Source organism: Entelurus aequoreus, linkage group LG12, assembly GCF_033978785.1.
Source record: "Entelurus aequoreus isolate RoL-2023_Sb linkage group LG12, RoL_Eaeq_v1.1, whole genome shotgun sequence".
NCBI classification, from domain to species: Eukaryota; Metazoa; Chordata; class Actinopteri; order Syngnathiformes; family Syngnathidae; genus Entelurus; species Entelurus aequoreus.
This window is the reverse complement of record NC_084742.1, coordinates 65,303,237-65,323,236: the sequence shown is the minus strand read 5'-3', so window position 1 is coordinate 65,323,236 and position 20,000 is coordinate 65,303,237. Positions and strand designations below refer to the sequence as shown.

General features: G+C 33.1%; 1 protein-coding gene across 3 annotated transcripts in view; it reads left to right on the top strand.

The window, feature by feature from the left end:
- Nucleotides 1-20,000, top strand: part of LOC133662452 (synapsin-3-like) — a 342,835-nt gene that overhangs the window by 35,711 nt on the left and 287,124 nt on the right. For all 3 annotated transcript variants that reach the window (XM_062066460.1, XM_062066459.1, XM_062066458.1), the window contains exon 2: nt 692-1,133. In XM_062066460.1, coding sequence (XP_061922444.1) covers nt 739-1,133 — 395 coding nt within the window. In that variant the 5' untranslated portion in view covers nt 692-738. The remainder of the gene's footprint in view (nt 1-691; nt 1,134-20,000) is intronic.

Genomic DNA, 20,000 nt, shown 5'->3' with positions numbered 1-20,000 from the left:
ACAGTTTGAAAAAAAATCCCACTAAAATTTAATAAAGGACCCCACTCATAAAAGTGATAAAAAAATAAGTCTTACTTTTTAAAATTTTATTTTTATTTTAATTTATATTTATTTATTTTCTTTAGAAATTTCAATGTAAAAATATATTTTTTAAATTAAAAAACATTTCAATGGCTGCCAATTTTCTTTAAAAATGTTTTTTAAACCGTCCTCTCCAGCCACTCAGACAAATCACATAGTAGATGTAGATGATCTATATCTGCTGTACACATTTACTTTACAAAAGAGAAGTGTTGGATACTTCTCTTCTTGTCTTATTTCTATTTGACTTTATTAAATGTTTGGGTGTGGAATTTTATCAAACAAAACCAGTTTTTTTTTAAGTAACATAAACATTTATCACGGCTGTTTATCTATTTTATGGAGGAATGTAGTTCATCATATAACTGGCAGCCAATGTTATTCAAAAAGTAGTGATTTTGAATCGAGAACCGATTTTGAATCGAATCATTACCCCCAAGAATGGAATCGTGTGGAGCCCAAGGATTCAGAGTCCTACCAACAATAACATTATATTTATTATTAATAGTGTGGTAGATGTTTAGCATGTTTTAACCTCCTCACTGCAAATAATTCCTTGATGATTCTGTTGATCACCAACTTTTCCACTAAAAGGACTTTTCCTTGGCAGGACATTTCCAGAACACTTCCTTCGGACCCACCAGCCCGCCCGTCGCCATGAACTACCTTCGCCGGCGCCTGTCCGACAGCAGCTTTGTGGCCAACCTGCCCAACGGCTACATGATGGACCTGCAGAGGCCCACGCCGCCGGGGTCGTCCACCTCCTCCCCGGCCTCGCCGGCCACGGAGCGGCGCCAGCCCCCCGCCCTCCCCACCCAGACTCAGGCCCCGGCGCCCAGCTCCGCCGCGGGGACGGCCGGCTTCCTCAGTTCCTTCTCCAGCGTGGTCAAGAGCGCCCAGCTGGCGCAGAACGTCGCCGCCGCCGCGCACGCTAAGTCGTCGGCGGCGGCGGTGTCTGCTGAGGGAGCTCCGCCAGGGAATAGTCAGCCTGCCAAGCCTGCGGTCCGCAAGCCTCAGATCCTGTTGGTCATCGATGATCAGCACACGGACTGGTGAGTGCAATAAATACCAAACATACAGTGGGTCTGTTTGACTCATCCCTGTGAGAATCCTGCGTGTGACTGAAGCATGGACGGGGAACTGTACTTGTAGTAACAGACACCTTCATAACAATATGTAATATGCACAATATACACACTGCAAGTATATATATAATGTAGTAACAGACACCTTCATAACAATATGAAATATGTACAATATACACACTGCAAGTATATAATGTAGTAACAGCCACCTTCATAACAATATGTAATATGCACAATATACACACTGCAAGTATATATATAATGTAGTAACAGACACCTTCATAACAATATGTAATATGTACAATATACACACTGCAAGTATATATATAATGTAGTAACAGACACCTTCATAACAATATGTAATATGCACAATATACACACTGCAAGTATATATATAATGTAGTAACAGACACCTTCATAACAATATGAAATATGTACAATATACACACTGCAAGTATATATATAATGTAGTAACAGACACCTTCATAACAATATGTAATATGTACAGTATACACACTGCAAGTATATATATAATGTAGTAACAGACACCTTCAAACAATATGTAATATGCACAATATACACACTGCAAGTATATATATAATGTAGTAACAGACACCTTCATAACAATATGTAATATGTACAATATACACACTGCAAGTATATATATAATGTAGTAACAGACACCTTCATAACAATATGTAATATGCACAATATACACACTGCAAGTATATATATAATGTAGTAACAGACACCTTCATAACAATATGAAATATGTACAATATACACACTGCAAGTATATATATAATGTAGTAACAGACACCTTCATAACAATATGTAATATGTACAATATACACACTGCAAGTATATATATAATGTAGTAACAGACACCTTCATAACAATATGTAATATGTACAATATACACACTGCAAGTATATATATCATGTAGTAACAGACACCTTCATAACAATATGTATAATATACACACTGCAAGTATATATATAATGTAGTAACAGACGCCTTCATAACAATATGAAATATGTACAATATACACACTGCAAGTATATATATAATGTAGTAACAGACACCTTCATAACAATATGAAATATGTACAATATACACACTGCAAGTATATATATAATGTAGTAACAGACACCTTCATAACAATATGTAATATGTACAATATACACACTGCAAGTATATATATAATGTAGTAACAGACACCTTCATAACAATATGTAATATGTACAATATACACACTGCAAGTATATATATAATGTAGTAACAGACACCTTCATAACAATATGAAATATGTACAATATACACACTGCAAGTATATATATAATGTAGTAACAGACACCTTCATAACAATATGTAATATGTACAATATACACACTGCAAGTATATATATAATGTAGTAACAGACACCTTCATAACAATATGTAATATGTACAATATACACAATACAAGTATATATATAATGTAGTAACAGACACCTTCATAACAATATGAAATATGTACAATATACACACTGCAAGTATATATATAATGTAGTAACAGACACCTTCATAACAATATGTAACATGTACAATATACACACTGCAAGTATATATATAATGTAGTAACAGACACCTTCATAACAATATGTAATATGTACAATATACACACTGCAAGTATATATATAATGTAGTAACAGACACCTTCATAACAATATGTAATATGTACAATATACACACTGCAAGTATATGTATAATGTAGTAACAGACACCTTCATAACAATATGTAATATGTACAATATACACACTGCAAGTATATATATAATGTAGTAACAGACACCTTCATAACAATATGTAATATGTACAATATACACAATACAAGTATAGATATAATGTAGTAACAGACACCTTCATAACAATATGTAATATGTACAATATACACACTGCAAGTATATATATAATGTAGTAACAGACACCTTCATAACAATATGTAATATGTACAATATACACAATACAAGTATAGATATATATTAGGGCTGCAACAACTAATCGATTAAATCGATTAAAATCGATTAAAATCGATTATAAAAATAGTTGCCGATTAATTTAGTCATCAATTTGTTGGATCTATGCTATGCGCAAGCGCAGAGGCATTTATTTATTTATTTAAATTTCTTAATTTTTTTGAAATATTTTTTTATTTTTATAAACCTTTATTTATAAACTGCAACATGTACAAACAGCTGAGAAACAATAATCAAAATAAGTATGGTGCCAGTATGCTGTTTTTCCCCCCAATAAAATACTAGAAAGGATAGAAATGTAGTTTGTCTCTTTTATCCGATTATTAATCGATTAATCGAAATAATAATCGACAAATTAATCGATTATCATATTAATCGTTAGTTGCCGCCCTAATATATATATATATATATTCATAACAACATTGATTTTGATTCATTATTATTGTGGGAGCATTGACAGTTTTGAACTTTTTTTCTCCTTACATTTCATGCTCTTTTTTCCACTTTTTTTTGTAATAGTATTTGTAGAATGTGCCGTTAAAGAATGAGCTGCAGGTCGCGAATGGCCCTAGGGCCGCACTTTGGACACCTCCGTCTTACACATTCTTAATTTGATTCAAACAATCCTATTATTGAGCTTTTACGTCTATATTTATTTATTGTTTTTCATAACTGACATATTTACCTGACAAAACAAATGTTATATTAAGTTAACAAAACAGGTGCAACCCTACACCACAATACTCAAAGTATTGTTAGGCCAATATATTCTCACCTGTATCACTTTCCTCATCTTCATAATCTCCAAGCTGGCTCTGAGAATGAGATGATGAGGTATTAGACCCAGGTCAGAAATTGGGGCCACGAACCAAGTCTCCTTAACCTACCATCCAATCTTTTTGTGTTTAATCCATATTGCTAACACAGAGGACCGAGGTAAAAGTTGCCATGGCAACAAGCTGATACCAAAAACAGCTCCGATACGTACGTACTTGATATCGCCTGGCTGCGTGTCTGCCTCCCCCAATCAATAAAAGCACTCTTCCTGTTCACAAAGCGCTATTTTGTAGCGATTCATCTCTGCCGACGCGTTAGTCGCTATTTCCGAGCCTCCTGAATGGATCGTCGGCAGGGATGGCTGGGCTCAGTGGGGATGAAGGCCGGGCTTAAAAAGGATCACTAAATGAATCCACAGTGGTATCCTGACTCCCAGCTCTTGGTCTCAGTGTTTCTAGAATGACTCGTCAGAGGATCATGGTCCATTCATCCTCTCCCAGGGACCCTCCTTTCTTGTGGGGGAATCACTGACCTAAGCAAGTTGTGGCCGATTTAGTTCATTTAAAAATGGACAAATAATGACGCAAGAACATGTTAAATGTGTCAAATTATAGCCAATTGCTCATTTCCATCTCCAGTCCCTTTGCATATTGATGCTGGAACTCCAATCTCTCAATTCAAAACTCTGCCAGACTCAATTCCACCTATTTGACTGATGGACATTATCACAACATTTATTCAGACAGTTTAAATAACTAGAAGTTGCAATTCCGGTAGAGCTTGCGTGTGAACGCCCTATGTGCACGAACCGCCAATAAACTGAAATGCTTGAACGTCCAGAGTGAGTGGAGTGTGTGGACGTTGGAACGGTTCAAATCGGTTGAGAAATGTGAGATATATTGCCCATTCATTCTCAAAGCGTGGAAATTCCTGGTAATTCCAGGTAATCAGGGAATTTTCGGATCCTAGAAACATGCTGGCTCGAATGTACCAGGGTGAGTGGAGTGTGTGGACGTTGGAACGGTTCAAATCGGTTGACAAATGTGGGATATATTGCCCGTTCATTTTCAAAGCGTGGAAATTCCTGGTAATTCCAGGTAATCAGGGAATTTTCGGATCCTAGAAACATGCTGGCTCGAATGTACCAGGGTGAGTGGAGTGTGTGGACGTTGGAACGGTTCAAATCGGTCGAGAAATGTGGGATATATTGCCCGTTCATTTTCAAAGCGGGGAAATTCCTGGTAATTCCAGGTAATCAGGGAATTTTCGGATCCTAGAAACATGCTGGCTCAAATGTACCAGGGTGAGTGGAGTGTGTGGACGTTGGAACGGTTCAAATCGGTTGAGAAATGTGGGATATATTGCCCGTTCATTTTCAAAGCGGGGAAATTCCTGGTAATTCCAGGTAATCAGGGAATTTTCGGATCCTAGAAACATGCTGGCTCAAATGTACCAGGGTGAGTGGAGTGTGTGGACGTTGGAACGGTTCAAATCGGTTGAGAAATGTGAGATATATTGCCCGTTCATTTTCAAGGCGGGGAAATTCCTGGTAATTCCAGGTAATCAGGGAATTTTCGGATCCTAGAAACATGCTGGCTCGAATGTACCAGGGTGAGTGGAGTGTGTGGACGTTGGAACGGTTCAAATCGGTTGAGAAATGTGGGATATATTGCCCGTTCATTTTCAAAGCGTAGAAATTCCTGGTAATTCCAGGTAATCAGGGAATTTTCGGATCCTAGAAACATGCTGGCTCGAATGTACCAGGGTGAGTGGAGTTTGTGGACGTTGGACCAGTTCGAATCGGTTGAGAAATGTAGGATATGGAGAGTTTTGTATATTGCCCATTCATTCTCAAAGCAGGGACATTCCTGGTAATTAGGGGTAATCAGGGAATTTTCGGATCCTAGAAACATACTGGCTTGAATGTACCAGGGTGTGGACCAGTTCGAATCGGTTGAGAAATGTGGGATATGGAGAGTTTTGTATATTGCCCATTCATTCTCAAAGCGGGGAAATTCCTGGCAATTCTGGGTAATCAGAGAATTTTCGGAACCGGGAAACATGCTGGCTTGAATGTACCAGGGTGAGTGGAGTGTGTGGACGTTGGAACGGTTCAAATCGGTTGAGAAATGTGGGATGTATTGCCCGTTCATTTTAAAGTGGGTAAAATCCTGGTAATTCCAGGTAAACAGGGAATTTGCGGAATTCTGGGAGAGGGAAAACATGTTGTGTGTTTGATGTACCGGAAGAGTAGTGTTGGATAGATGGTTGAAAGGTCGGCATCAGATAAAAAATGGCGCAAAATTTTGAGAATTTAGGGTATTGTAGAACTATGAATACGTCCATTCCTTTGAATGGGAATTTTCTGAAAATGTTTAAATTTCGTGACTACGGGAATTTTGGAAAATGTTGATACTAGCACAATTGTCCTAGATGATATGAATGGGTTGGTGTAAGAGTTTTTGGAATCGTTTGAAAAATGTTGACGTAGTAACAGTTTGAATTGAGAATGGGTATTTTGGAATTCCTGGAATTTCAGGAAAACTGGAAAATGTGTGCAAAAAAACAAAAAAAAACAGGAACATTTGTTGTCCCAACCAAGAGGAATGTTTTGAAGATGGAATAGTCAAAAAACGGTTGAAAAATGTGGACTTTGAAAACTTTCCAGGATAAGGGTGAAAATAGGGCTTTAGAAAACCAGGAATTCTGGGAGAGGGAAAACATGTTTTGTGTTTGATATATCGGAAGAGTGGTGTGGGATAGATGGTTGAAAGGTCGGCATCAGATAAAAAATGGCGCAAAATTTTGAGAATTTAGGGTATTGTAGAACTATGAATACGTCCATTCCTTTGAATGGGAATTTTCTGAAAATGTTTAAATTTCGTGACTACGGGAATTTTGGAAAATGTTGATACTAGCACAATTGTCCTAGATGATATGAATGGGTTGGTGTAAGAGTTTTTGGAATCGTTTGAAAAATGTTGACGTAGTAACAGTTTGAATTGAGAATGGGTATTTTGGAATTCCTGGAATTTCAGGACAACTGTAAAATGTGTGCAAAAAAACAAAAAAAAACAGGAACATTTGTTGTCCCAACCAAGAGGAATGTTTTGAAGATGGAATAGTCAAAAAACGGTTGAAAAATGTGGACTTTGAAAACTTTCCAGGATAAGGGTGAAAATAGGGCTTTAGAAAACCAGGAATTCTGGGAGAGGGAAAACATGTTTTGTGTTTGATATATCGGAAGAGTGGTGTGGGATAGATGGTTGAAAGGTCGGCATCGGGTAAATTTTTTTTTAAGAATTTAGGGCATTGTAGAACTATGAATGCGTCCATTCATTTAAATGGGAATTTCCTGGAATTTTTTATATTTCGGGACAATGAGTATTTTCGAAAATATTGACACATTTGCACAATTGTTCTAGATGATATGAATGGGTTGGTGTTGGATTTTGTCAAATCGGTTGAAAAATGTTGACGTAGTAACAGTTTAAATTGAGAATGGGTATTTTGGAATTCCTGGAATTTCAGGAAAACCGGAAATTTGTGCAAACCCCACCCCCCCAAAAAAAGGAACATTTGTTGTCCCAAACTAGAGGAATGTTTTGAAGATGGAATAGTCAAAAAAACGGTTGAAAAATGTGAAATTTGAAAACTTTCCAGGATAAGGGTAAAAATAGGGCTTTAGAAAACCAGGAATTCTGGGAGAGGGAAAACATGTTTTGTGTTTGATGTACCGGGAGAGTGGTGTTTGTGGATGGTTGGAAGGTCGGCATCGGGTAAAAAAACATTTTGAGAATTTAGGGCATTGTAGAGTGGAATTTCCTGGAATTGTTTAAATTTCGGAACAATGGGTATTTTCGAAAATATTGATACTAGCACAATTGTTCTAGATGATATGAATGGGTTGGTGTTGGATTTTGTCAAATCGGTTGAAAAATGTTGACGTAGTAACAGTTTAAATTGAGAATGGGTATTTTGGAATTCCTGGAATTTCAGGAAAACCGGAAATTTGTGCAAAACCCCCCCGCCCCCAAAAAATAGGAACATTTGTTGTCCCAACCGAGAGGAATGTTTTGAAGATGGAATAGTCAAAAAACGGTTGAAAAATGTTAACTTTGAAAACTTTCCAGGATAAGGGTGAAAATAGGGCTTTAGAAAACCAGGAATTCTGGGAGAGGGAAAAGAGGTTTTGTGTTTGATGTACCGGAAGAGTGGTGTGTGTGGATGGTTGAAAGGTCGGCATCGGGTATAAAAAACATTTTGAGAATTTAGGGCATTGTAGATGGGAATTTCCTGGAATTTTTTAAATTCCGGGACAATGGGTATTTTCGAAAATATTGATGCTAGCACAATTGTTCTAGATGATATGAATGGGTTGGTGTTGGATTTTGTCAAATCGGTTGAAAAATGTTGACGTAGTCACAGTTTGAATTGAGATTGGGTATTTTGGAATTCCTGGAATTTCAGGAAAACCGGAAATTTCTGCAAAAAAAACCAAAACAAAAAAACAAGAACATTTGTTGTCCCAACCAAGAGGAATGTTTTGAAGATGGAATAGTCAAAAAACGGTTGAAAAATGTGGACTTTGAAAACTTTCCAGGATAAGGGTGAAAATAGGGCTTTAGGAAACCAGGAATTCTGGGAGAGGGAAAACATGTTTTGTGTTTGATGTACCGGAAGAGTAGTGTGGGATAGATGGTTGAAAGGTCGGAATCGGGTAAAAAAACATTTTGAGAATTTAGGGCATTGTAGAACTATGAATGCGTCCATTCATTTAAATGGGAATTTCCTGGAATTTTATTTATTTATTTTGGGACAATGGGTATTTTTAAAAATATTGATCCTAGCACAATTGTTCTAGATGATATGAATGGGTTGGTGTAAGAGTTTTTGGAATCGCTTGAAAAATGTTGACGTAGTAACAGTTTGAATTGAGAATAGGTATTTCGGAATTCCTGGAATTTCAGGAAAACCGGAAATTTGTGGAAAAAACAAAACAAAAAAACAGGAATATTTGTTGTCCCAACCAAGAGGAATGTTTTGAAGATGGAATAGTCAAAAAAACGGTTGAAAAATGTGGACTTTGAAAACTTTCCAGGATAAGGGTGAAAATAGGGCTTTAGAAAACCAGGAATTCTGGGAGAGGGAAAACATGTTTTGTGTTTGATGTACCGGGAGAGTGGTGTTTGTGGATGGTTGAAAGGTCGGCATCGGGTAAAAAAACATTTTGAGAATTTAGGGCATTGTAGAGTGGAATTTCCTGGAATTTTTTAAATTTCGGAACAATGGGTATTTTCGAAAATATTGATACTAGCACAATTGTTCTAGATGATATGAATGGGTTGGTGTTGGATTTTGTCAAATCGGTTGAAAAATGTTGACGTAGTAACAGTTTGAATTGAGATTGGGTATTTTGGAATTCCTGGAATTTCAGGAAAACCGGAAATTTCCGCAAAAAAAAACAAAACAAAAAAACAAGAACATTTGTTGTCCCAACCAAGAGGAATGTTTTGAAGATGGAATAGTCAAAAAACGGCTGAAAAATGTGGACATCGAAAACTTTCCAGGGTAAGGGTGAAAATAGGGCTTTAGAAAACCAGGAATTCTGGGAGAGGGAAAACATGTTTTGTGTTTGATATATCGGAAGAGTGGTGTGGGATAAATGGTTGAAAGGTCGGAATCGGGTAAAAAAAACATTTTGAGAATTTAGGGCATTGTAGAACTATGAATGCGTCCATTCATTTAAATGGGAATTTCCTGGAATTTTTTATATTTTGGGACAATGAGTATTTTCGAAAATATTGATACTAGCACAATTTTTCTAGATGATATGAATGGGTTGGTGTTGGATTTTGTCAAATCGGTTGAAAAATGTTGACGTAGTAACAGTTTAAATTGAGAATGGGTATTTTGGAATTCCTGGAATTTCAGGAAAACCGGAAATTTGTGCAAAACCCCCCCGCCCCCAAAAAATAGGAACATTTGTTGTCCCAACCGAGAGGAATGTTTTGAAGATGGAATAGTCAAAAAAACGGTTGAAAAATGTGGACTTTGAAAACATTCCTGGATAAGGGTGAAAATAGGGCTTTAGAAAACCAGGAATTCTGGGAGAGGGAAAAGAGGTTTTGTGTTTGATGTACCGGAAGAGTGGTGTGTGTGGATGGTTGAAAGGTCGGCATCGGGTAAAAAAAACATTTTGAGAATTTAGGGCATTGTAGAACTATGAATGCGTCCATTCATTTAAATGGGAATTTCCTGGAATTTTATGTATTTATTCCGGGACAATGGGTATTTTCGAAAATATTGATACTAGCACAATTGTTCTAGATGATATGAATGGGTTGGTGTAAGAGTTTTTGGATCGCTTGAAAAATGTTGACGTAGTAACAGTTTGAATTAAGAATAGGTATTTCGGAATTCCTGGAATTTCAGGAAAACCGGAAATTTGTGGAAAAAACAAAACAAAACAAAAAAACAGGAATATTTGTTGTCCCAACCAAGAGGAATGTTTTGAAGATGGAATAGTCAAAAAAACGGTTGAAAAATGTGGACTTTGAAAACTTTCCAGGATAAGGGTGAAAATAGGGCTTTAGAAAACCAGGAATTCTGGGAGAGGGAAAACATGTTTTGTGTTTGATGTACCGGAAGAGTGGTGTGTGTGGATGGTTGAAAGGTCGGCATCGGGTATAAAAAACATTTTGAGAATTTAGGGCATTGTAGATGGGAATTTCCTGGAATTTTTTAAATTCCGGGACAATGGTTATTTTCGAAAATATTGATACTAGCACAATTGTTCTAGATGATATGAATGGGTTGGTGTTGGATTTTGTCAAATCGGTTGAAAAATGTTGACGTAGTAACAGTTTAAATTGAGAATGGGTATTTTGGAATTCCTGGAATTTCAGGAAAACTGGAAATTTGTGCAAAAAAAACTAAAAACAGGCACATTTGTTGTCCCAACCAAGAGGAATGTTTTGAAGATGGAATAGTCAAAAAACGGTTGAAAAATGTGGACTTTGAAAACTTTCCAGGATTAGGGTGAAAATAGGGCTTTAGAAAACCAGGAATTCTGGGAGAGGGAAAACATGTTTTGTGGTTGATGTACCGGAAGAGTGGTGTGGGATAGATGGTTGAAAGGTCAGCATTAGATTAAAATTGGCCCAAAATTAGGAGAATTTAGGGTATTGTAGAACTTTAAATACGTCCATTCCATAATGTGTAGAAAATAATAGGTGTATAAATGACACAATATGTTACTGCATAGACTAATTAGGAGTCTTTGTTTGTTTACTTACTACTAAAAGACAAGTTGTCTAGTCTGTTCACTATTTTATTTAAGGACTAAATGACAATAATAAACATATGTTTCATGTACACTAACATTTTTTTGTTAAAATAAAGACAATAATGACATTTTTCTGTGGTCCCCTTTATTTAGAAAAGTATATTAATACATTTTGGTACCGGTACCAATTTTGGTACCGGTACAACCCTAACCTGTATGTAAGGGTGCTGTAATATTTACTGTCATTAATCGTAAGGCTACAGTACATTTGACTGTGAAATAATACTGTTAAATGCTGCAAAATCTGAATATGGTCTATATAAATATATATATATTTTTTAACAAAATACAATTGTATTTATTTATTTTGCTTAATCTTTATTTATTATTTACACCAAAAAAAAATTAGTACAAATAATCACAATATTAAAAATGTAGACACACAAATGTACCTTGGTCATTACATGAATACATCAACCAATACATCAAATACATATTTCATAATGTGCACTTCCATTTCTACCAGTAGCCTATAAAGTAGGATTACAGTTTAGCCATTTTTGAAGGTTTTATTAAATGATGCTAATGTTCATCCTATTTACAGCTACTGTGCTCCACGCAGACACGCTCAATAGAATTGAATAGAATAGAAAGTACTTTATTGATCCCTGGGGGGAAATTCAGCACCACAGTTCGCTCACAATAGACAATAAACACTTAGGTATTCTTTACATGTGAATGATATAAATACAGTCTATTATACAGCATTATTCACATGTGACTAATATAAATAGTCTATTATACAGCATTATTCACATGTGAATAATATAAATACAGTCTATTATACAGCATTATTCACATGTGAATAATATAAATACAGTCTATTATATAGCATTATTCACATGTGAATAACATAAATACAGTCTATTATACAGCATTATTCACATGTGAATAATATAAATACAGTCTATTATACAGCATTATTCACATGTGAATAATATAAATACAGTCTATTATACAGCATTATTCACATGTGAATAATACAAATATAGTCTATTATACAGCATTATTCACATGTGAATAATACAAATATAGTCTATTATACAGCATTATTCACATGTGAATAATATAAATACAGTCTATTATACAGCATTATTCACATGTGAATAATATAAATACAGTCTATGATACAACATTATTCACATGTGAATAATATAAATACAGTCTACTATACAGCATTATTCACATGTGAATAATGTAAATACAGTCCATTATACAGCATTATTCACATGTGAATAACATAAATACAGTCTATTATACAGCATTATTCACATGTGAATAACATAAATACAGTCTATTATACAGCATTATTCACATGTGAATAATACAAATATAGTCTATTATACAGCATTATTCACATGTGAATAATATAAATACAGTCTATTATACAGCATTATTCACATGTGAATAATATAAATACAGTCTATTATACAGCATTATTCACATGTGAATAATACAAATATAGTCTATTATACAGCATTATTCACATGTGAATAATATAAATACAGTCTATTATACAGCATTATTCACATGTGAATAATATAAATACAGTCTATGATACAATATTATTCACATGTGAATAATATAAATACAGTCTACTATACAGCATTATTCACATGTGAATAATGTAAATACAGTCCATTATACAGCATTATTCACATGTGAATAACATAAATACAGTCTATTATACAGCATTATTCACATGTGAATAACATAAATACAGTCTATTATACAGCATTTTTCACATGTGAATAACATAAATACAGTCTATTATACAGCATTATTCACATGTGAATAATATAAATACAGTCTATTATACAGCATTATTCACATGTGAATAACATAAATACAGTCTATTATACAGCATTATTCACATGTGAATAACATAAATACAGTCTATTATACAGCATTATTCACATGTGAATAACATAAATACAGTCTATTATACAGCATTTTTCACATGTGAATAACATAAATACAGTATTATACAGCATTATTCACATGTGAATAATATAAATACAGTCTATTATACAGCATTATTCACATGTGAATAACATAAATACAGTCTATTATACAGCATTATTCACATGTGAATAATACAAATATAGTCTATTATACAGCATTATTCAAATGTGAATAATATAAATACAGTCTATTATACAGTAATTATTCACATGTGAATAATATAAATAGTCTATTATACGGCATTATTCACATGTGAATAATATAAATACAGTCTATTATACAGCATTATTCACATGTGAATAATATAAATACAGTCTATTATACAGCATTATTCACATGTGAATAACATAAATACAGTCTATTATACAGCATTAGTCACATGTGAATAATACAAATATAGTCTATTATACAGCATTATTCACATGTGAATAATATAAATACAGTCTATTATACAGTAATTATTCACATGTGAATAATATAAATAGTCTATTATACGGCATTATTCACATGTGAATAATATAAATACAGTCTATTATACAGCATTATTCTCATGTGAATAATATAAATACAGTCTATTATACAGCATTATTCACATGTGAATAATATAAATACAGTCTATTATACAGTAATTATTCACATGTGAATAATATAAATAGTCTATTATACAGCATTATTCACATGTGAATAATATAAATACAGTCTATTATACAGCATTATTCACATGTGAATAATATAAATACATTATACATTTACAGTACATGTACAGTCGGTTAGAGTGTCCGCCCTGAGATCGTAGGTTGTGAGTTCAAACCCTGGCCGGGTCATACCAAAGACTATAAAAATGGGACCCATTACCTCCCTGCTTGGCACTCAGCATCAAGGGTTGGAATTGGGGGTTAAATCACCAAAAATGATTCCCGGGCGCGGCTACGCTGCTGCCCACTGCTCCCCTCACCTCCCAGGGGGTGATCAAGGGGATGGGTCAAATGCAGAGGACACATTTCACCACACCTAGTGTGTGTGTGTGACAATCATTGATACTTTAACTTTTTAACTTTAAAAGGAACATATGCATTATACAGTCTGCTGGCTGGGAATAGGGAAATGTGGTTAAAAATGTGATATCAGCATACTTTTTTTTTAACCTTTTCCTAAGTGATCAGGTTGCATTTCTAAAGTATTCTGCAATGATGACGCATAACAAGCCTTTTATTTCATATTTGTTATGCTTTTTCATAAACAACCTGCACCAATTTGAGTGTGGGTGTGCAGCTTGTGATGCAGTCATTTAAATATGGCATTCAAATAACCTCAAAGTTTGTTGTTAAATTATTTATTTCACTTCTCTTTTAAATGACTCATTTATAAAATACATAGAACATTGATTTAATGTTAAATGTTTTGGTTAATTCCGACAAATTTTGATAAGTCCATGTTCCTTTTATGACCACATGGGAGCGCTGTTGTTCACCCAAAACACACCCGGCGTCATTGGATGTGTATTGCAGTGACAATCTCTGACCAGCAGAGGGTGCTGTTTGCTCGTCTTTAGGATTGTATGAGCCTCAAGAACAGGTCTACTCAACCCAGGAATGAAACATTCTCTACTTTTACTGCACGCATATCAAATATTAGACTTAGTGTGACTTATGGAAGGACATTTTTATTATTCTGTCAATAAGTGAAGCAATCCAACTTCACGTGTGTATTAATTTATATTATTTAACGGTTATTATTTCGACTACATTCTACTCCAGGAGTCTGTGTATTTTATTGTTTATGTCTGATGTTGGTGCTGTCCAACTGAACTTTTTATGGACCTTGTTATGTGTAATGTCCACCAAAATGAACCTTTGGCTACAATCTGGCACATGTCCATGATTTATGTTCATGACCGGGCATTGTCCTATGAAACAAAGACATAACAAATGGCGACTTGTATTATATGAACAAGCTTATTGGTGCGTTCAGGTGGGACAGGTCAAAGTAAAGTCGGAGAAATTGTGTTCGCTTATAAATGATTTCATGTTTCTGTGCGACTTGGTCATTGGAGTCATATGTGCAGTCGGTTCTTTTGCTTGGCTTGGTTCTTTTGGACCTCAAGGTCACCCTACTCCATTTATCTGCCAAACGAGTACTGCTCGTTTGGCAGATAAATGAGTTTGGCACCCCTCACATTTACATACCTTATTGTTTCCAAATGAAGCAACGTAGTATCTGTTAGTCTATAAAATAACATGTTTTTCCCATTTGGTGTAAGATTACCCTATTTTCCAAACTAAATTTTGCAAGAAAAATATTTTCCCCCTATATTAGCTGTCCCGGACTATAAGGCACAGATATAAACATTGGGAAATGAGTTATTTACACAGAAACATTTTGTAAATGTTTATTTACAAATTTTAATTGTTTACAAAGGAAGCAATGTAGTATCTGTTAGTCTACAAAATAACATGTTTTTTCCCATTTGGTGGAAGATTACCCTATTTTCCCGACTACTAAGTGCACCGGTATATAAGCCACACCCACTAATTTTTACAAGAAAAATATTTTTTTCCATATATCAGCCGCCCCGGACTATAAGTCGCAGATATATACATTGTGAAATGAGTTATTTACACAGAAGCATTTTGTAAATGTTTCTTTACATACCTTAATTGTTTCCAAATGAAGGAATGTAGTTTCTGTTAGTCTACAAAACAACAGGTTTTTCCCCCATTTGGTATATTAATTAACTCATCAATAGAAGATTCCACACCAAACAACTATTAAGAATTAATCCTATTTAACTCATCTATATAAGATTCCATACCAAAAAACCATCAATTAATAATAATTAACTCATCAATAGAAGATTCTACACCCAAAAACAGTTAATAATTAATAATTAACTCACACATATAAGATTATACACCCCCAAAAAATTAATAATTATTAATAATTAACTCATCAATAGAATATTCCACACCAAAAACAATTAATAATAAATAAGAATTAACTCACATAAAGGATTCCACACTAAAAAACAATTAATAATTAATAATAATTAATTCATCAATATAAGATCTACACCAAAAAACTATTACTATAATTAATCATATTTAACTCATCTATATAAGATTCCATACCAAAAGACTATTAACTAATAATGATTAACTCATCAAGAGAAGAATCCACACCAAAAAACAATGAATAATTAATAATAATTAACACATCAATAGAAGATTCCACACCATAAATAATTAATAATAATTAACTCATCTATATAAGATTCCATACCAAAAAACTATTAATTAATAATAATTAACTCCTCAATAGAAGATTCCACACCCACAGACAATTAATAATTAATAATAATTAACTCACACATAAGATTATACACCCCCAAACCATTAATAATTAATAATAATTAACTCATCAATAGAAGATTCCACACCAAAAAACAATTAATAATAAATAATAATTAACTCACACATAAAGGATTCCATACACAAAAAAATGTATAATTAATAATAATAATTCATCAGTATAAGATTTACACCAAAAAACTATTAATAAATAATCATATTTAACTCATCTATATAAGATTCCATACCAAAAAACTATTAACTAATAATAATTAACTCAACAAGAGAAGATTCCACACCAAAAAACAATAAATAATAATTAACTCACACATGAAGGATTCCACACTAAAAAACAATTAATAATTAATAATAATTAATTCATCAATATAAGATCTACACCAAAAAACTATTAATAATTAATCATATTCAACTCATCTACTGTATATAAGATTCCATACCAAAAAACCATTAACTAATAATTAACTCATCAAGAGAAGATTCCACACCAAAAACAATTACTAGTTAATAATAATTAACTCATCAATAGAGGATTCCACACCAAAAAATAATTAATAATAATTAACTAATCTATATAAGATTCCATAACAAAAAACTATTAATTAATAATAATTAACTCCTCAATAGAAGATTCCACACCCAAAGACAATTAATAATTAATAATAATTAACTCACACATATAAGATTACACCCCCCCAAAAAAAATTAATAATTAATAATAATTAACTCATCAATAGAAGATTCCACATCAAAAAACAATTAATAATAATAATAATAAACTCACACACAAAGGATTCCACACTAAAAAACAATTAATAACAATAATAATTAATTCCTCAATATAAGATCTACACCAAAAAACTATTAATAATTAATCATATTTAACTAATCTATATAAGATTCTGTACCAAAAAATGATTAACTAATAATAATTAACTCATCAAGAGAAGATTCCACACCAAAAAACAGTTTATAATTAATAATAATTAACTCACACATGTAAGATTACACACCCCCAAAAAATTAATAATTAATAATTAACTCATCAATTTAAGATTCTACACCAAAAAAAACAATTAATAATTTAAGTTAAAGAAATTCATATAAAAACAACTGAAACCGTTCTGGGTTTTTAGAAATTTTTTATTTGCATACAAGTACATAAATTAGCCGCACCGTTTTAACAGCCGCAGGGTTCAAAGAGTAGGAAAAAAGCAGCGGTGGTTTTCTCCTGTAAACACTGCACTTGATTTCTTAGCCGAGTGATTAACGAGGCTCTGGTCCTCCGAGACAAGTGCAAGTCACAGGAAAAGGGGACAAATATTTGGCAAGGTGTGTGTTTGCTTTAGGCACAATGTGAACGCTGCCCTGGAACACTTTTTCACTTGACTTTCTGCCAAAAAACAACTTTGCTGGAAGAATGTTGCACAAATTAGGAGGCGTTTGGTATTTCCCCTGACCTGGAGGACGTCCATGGCTCTCTGCCTCAGGACCCAGTCTCCGTCTGGGCATTCCAGCAGAGAGGCTGGGGTCTCCGTGGAGACCATGGGAGGCAAAGTCTCAAAGAGACAATGCGTCGTTACCCGAGTCTAACCAGGACGAGGCGCAGACCGCAGTGCCAAGGAGCTGTCCCTCGGTCTGAATGATAGCAGGTCAGCTGGGACTTTCTCCGAAATGTTTGCACTGCTTGGCCAAGTTCACAGAACTGAGGAACACCATTGCACATGCCCAAAACCTGTTGGACACTAATTCAAAGATGATATTCCATAACAATAATATATTCAAATAGACAGCGAGCATGATCATGCTAAAAAGTGTTGTGGCATGGTCTAAATGATTATTAATGATAATTAACTCATCAATATAAGATTATACACCAAAAAACAATTTATAATAATTATTAATAATTGACTCATCAATATAAGATGTCACACCAAAAAACTATTAATAATTAACTCATCAATATAAGATTACACACCAAAAAGCAATTAATATTTAATAATAATGAACTCATCAATAAAAAATTCCACACCAAAAACAATGAATAATAATGATAATTAACTCATCAATAGAAGATTCTACACCAAAAAATTATTAATAATAATTAACTCCTCAATAGAAGATTACACACCAAAAAACAATACTTAATAATAATGAACTCATCTATAAAAGATTGCACACCAAAAACAATTAATTATTAATAATAATGAACTCATCAATATAAGATTACATACTAAACAACTATTAAGAATAATTATATTTAACTCATCAATAGAAGATTCTACACCAAAAAACTATTCATTATTAATAATTAACTCATCGATATAAGATTCCACACGAACAAACTATTAATAACTCATAATTAACTCATCATTATATGATTACACACTAAAAAACTATTAATAATAACTAATAATTAACTCATCAATGTAAGATTCCACACCAAAAACAAATAATAATTAACTCATCAATAGAAGATTGCACACCAAAAAACAATTAATATTTAATAATAGTGAACTCATCAATAAAAGATTCCACACCAAAAACAATTAATTATTAATAATAATTAACTCATCAATATAAGATGCCATACCAAACAACTATTAATAATGAACTCATCAATAGAAGATTCCACAAGAAAAAACTATTAATAGTAATGATAATTATCTCATCAATAGAAGTTTTTACACCAAAAATATCAACAATAATCAACTCATCAATATAAGATTCACCCCAAAAATATTATTAATAATAATTAACTAATCAATATAAGATTGCACACCAAAAAACAAATAATTATTAATAATAATTAACTCAATATAAAATTCAAAACCAAAAAAATAATAAATGGATAAGATTTCACACCAAAAAACTAATTATTAATAATAATAATGATAATAATAATAATTAAGATTACACACTAGAAACAATTAATAAATAATAATAATTAACTCACACATATAAGATTCTACACCAAAAAATAATTATTAATTAATAATAATGAACTTATCAATATTAGATTCCACACCAAAAACAATTAATAATTAATAATCATGAACTCCTCAATATAAGATTCTACACCAAAAAACAATTAATAATACTGAACTCATCAATATACAATTCTACACCAAAAACAATTCATAATTAATAATAATCAACCCATCAATATAAGATTTACACAAAAAAATAAAAATGAAAAAATACTTACTACACCTTCATACAACATTTTTAAGTGCATTCTAAAGCAAAGTGTTCCCTTTAAACATCTTAAGGCCACATTCTCTAGTGGTGGAAAGTATGAGCCTGCAGGTGTTTTGAAGGTCTCTTGAATTAAAATAAACAAAAGGGTATTTTTGGAGGTT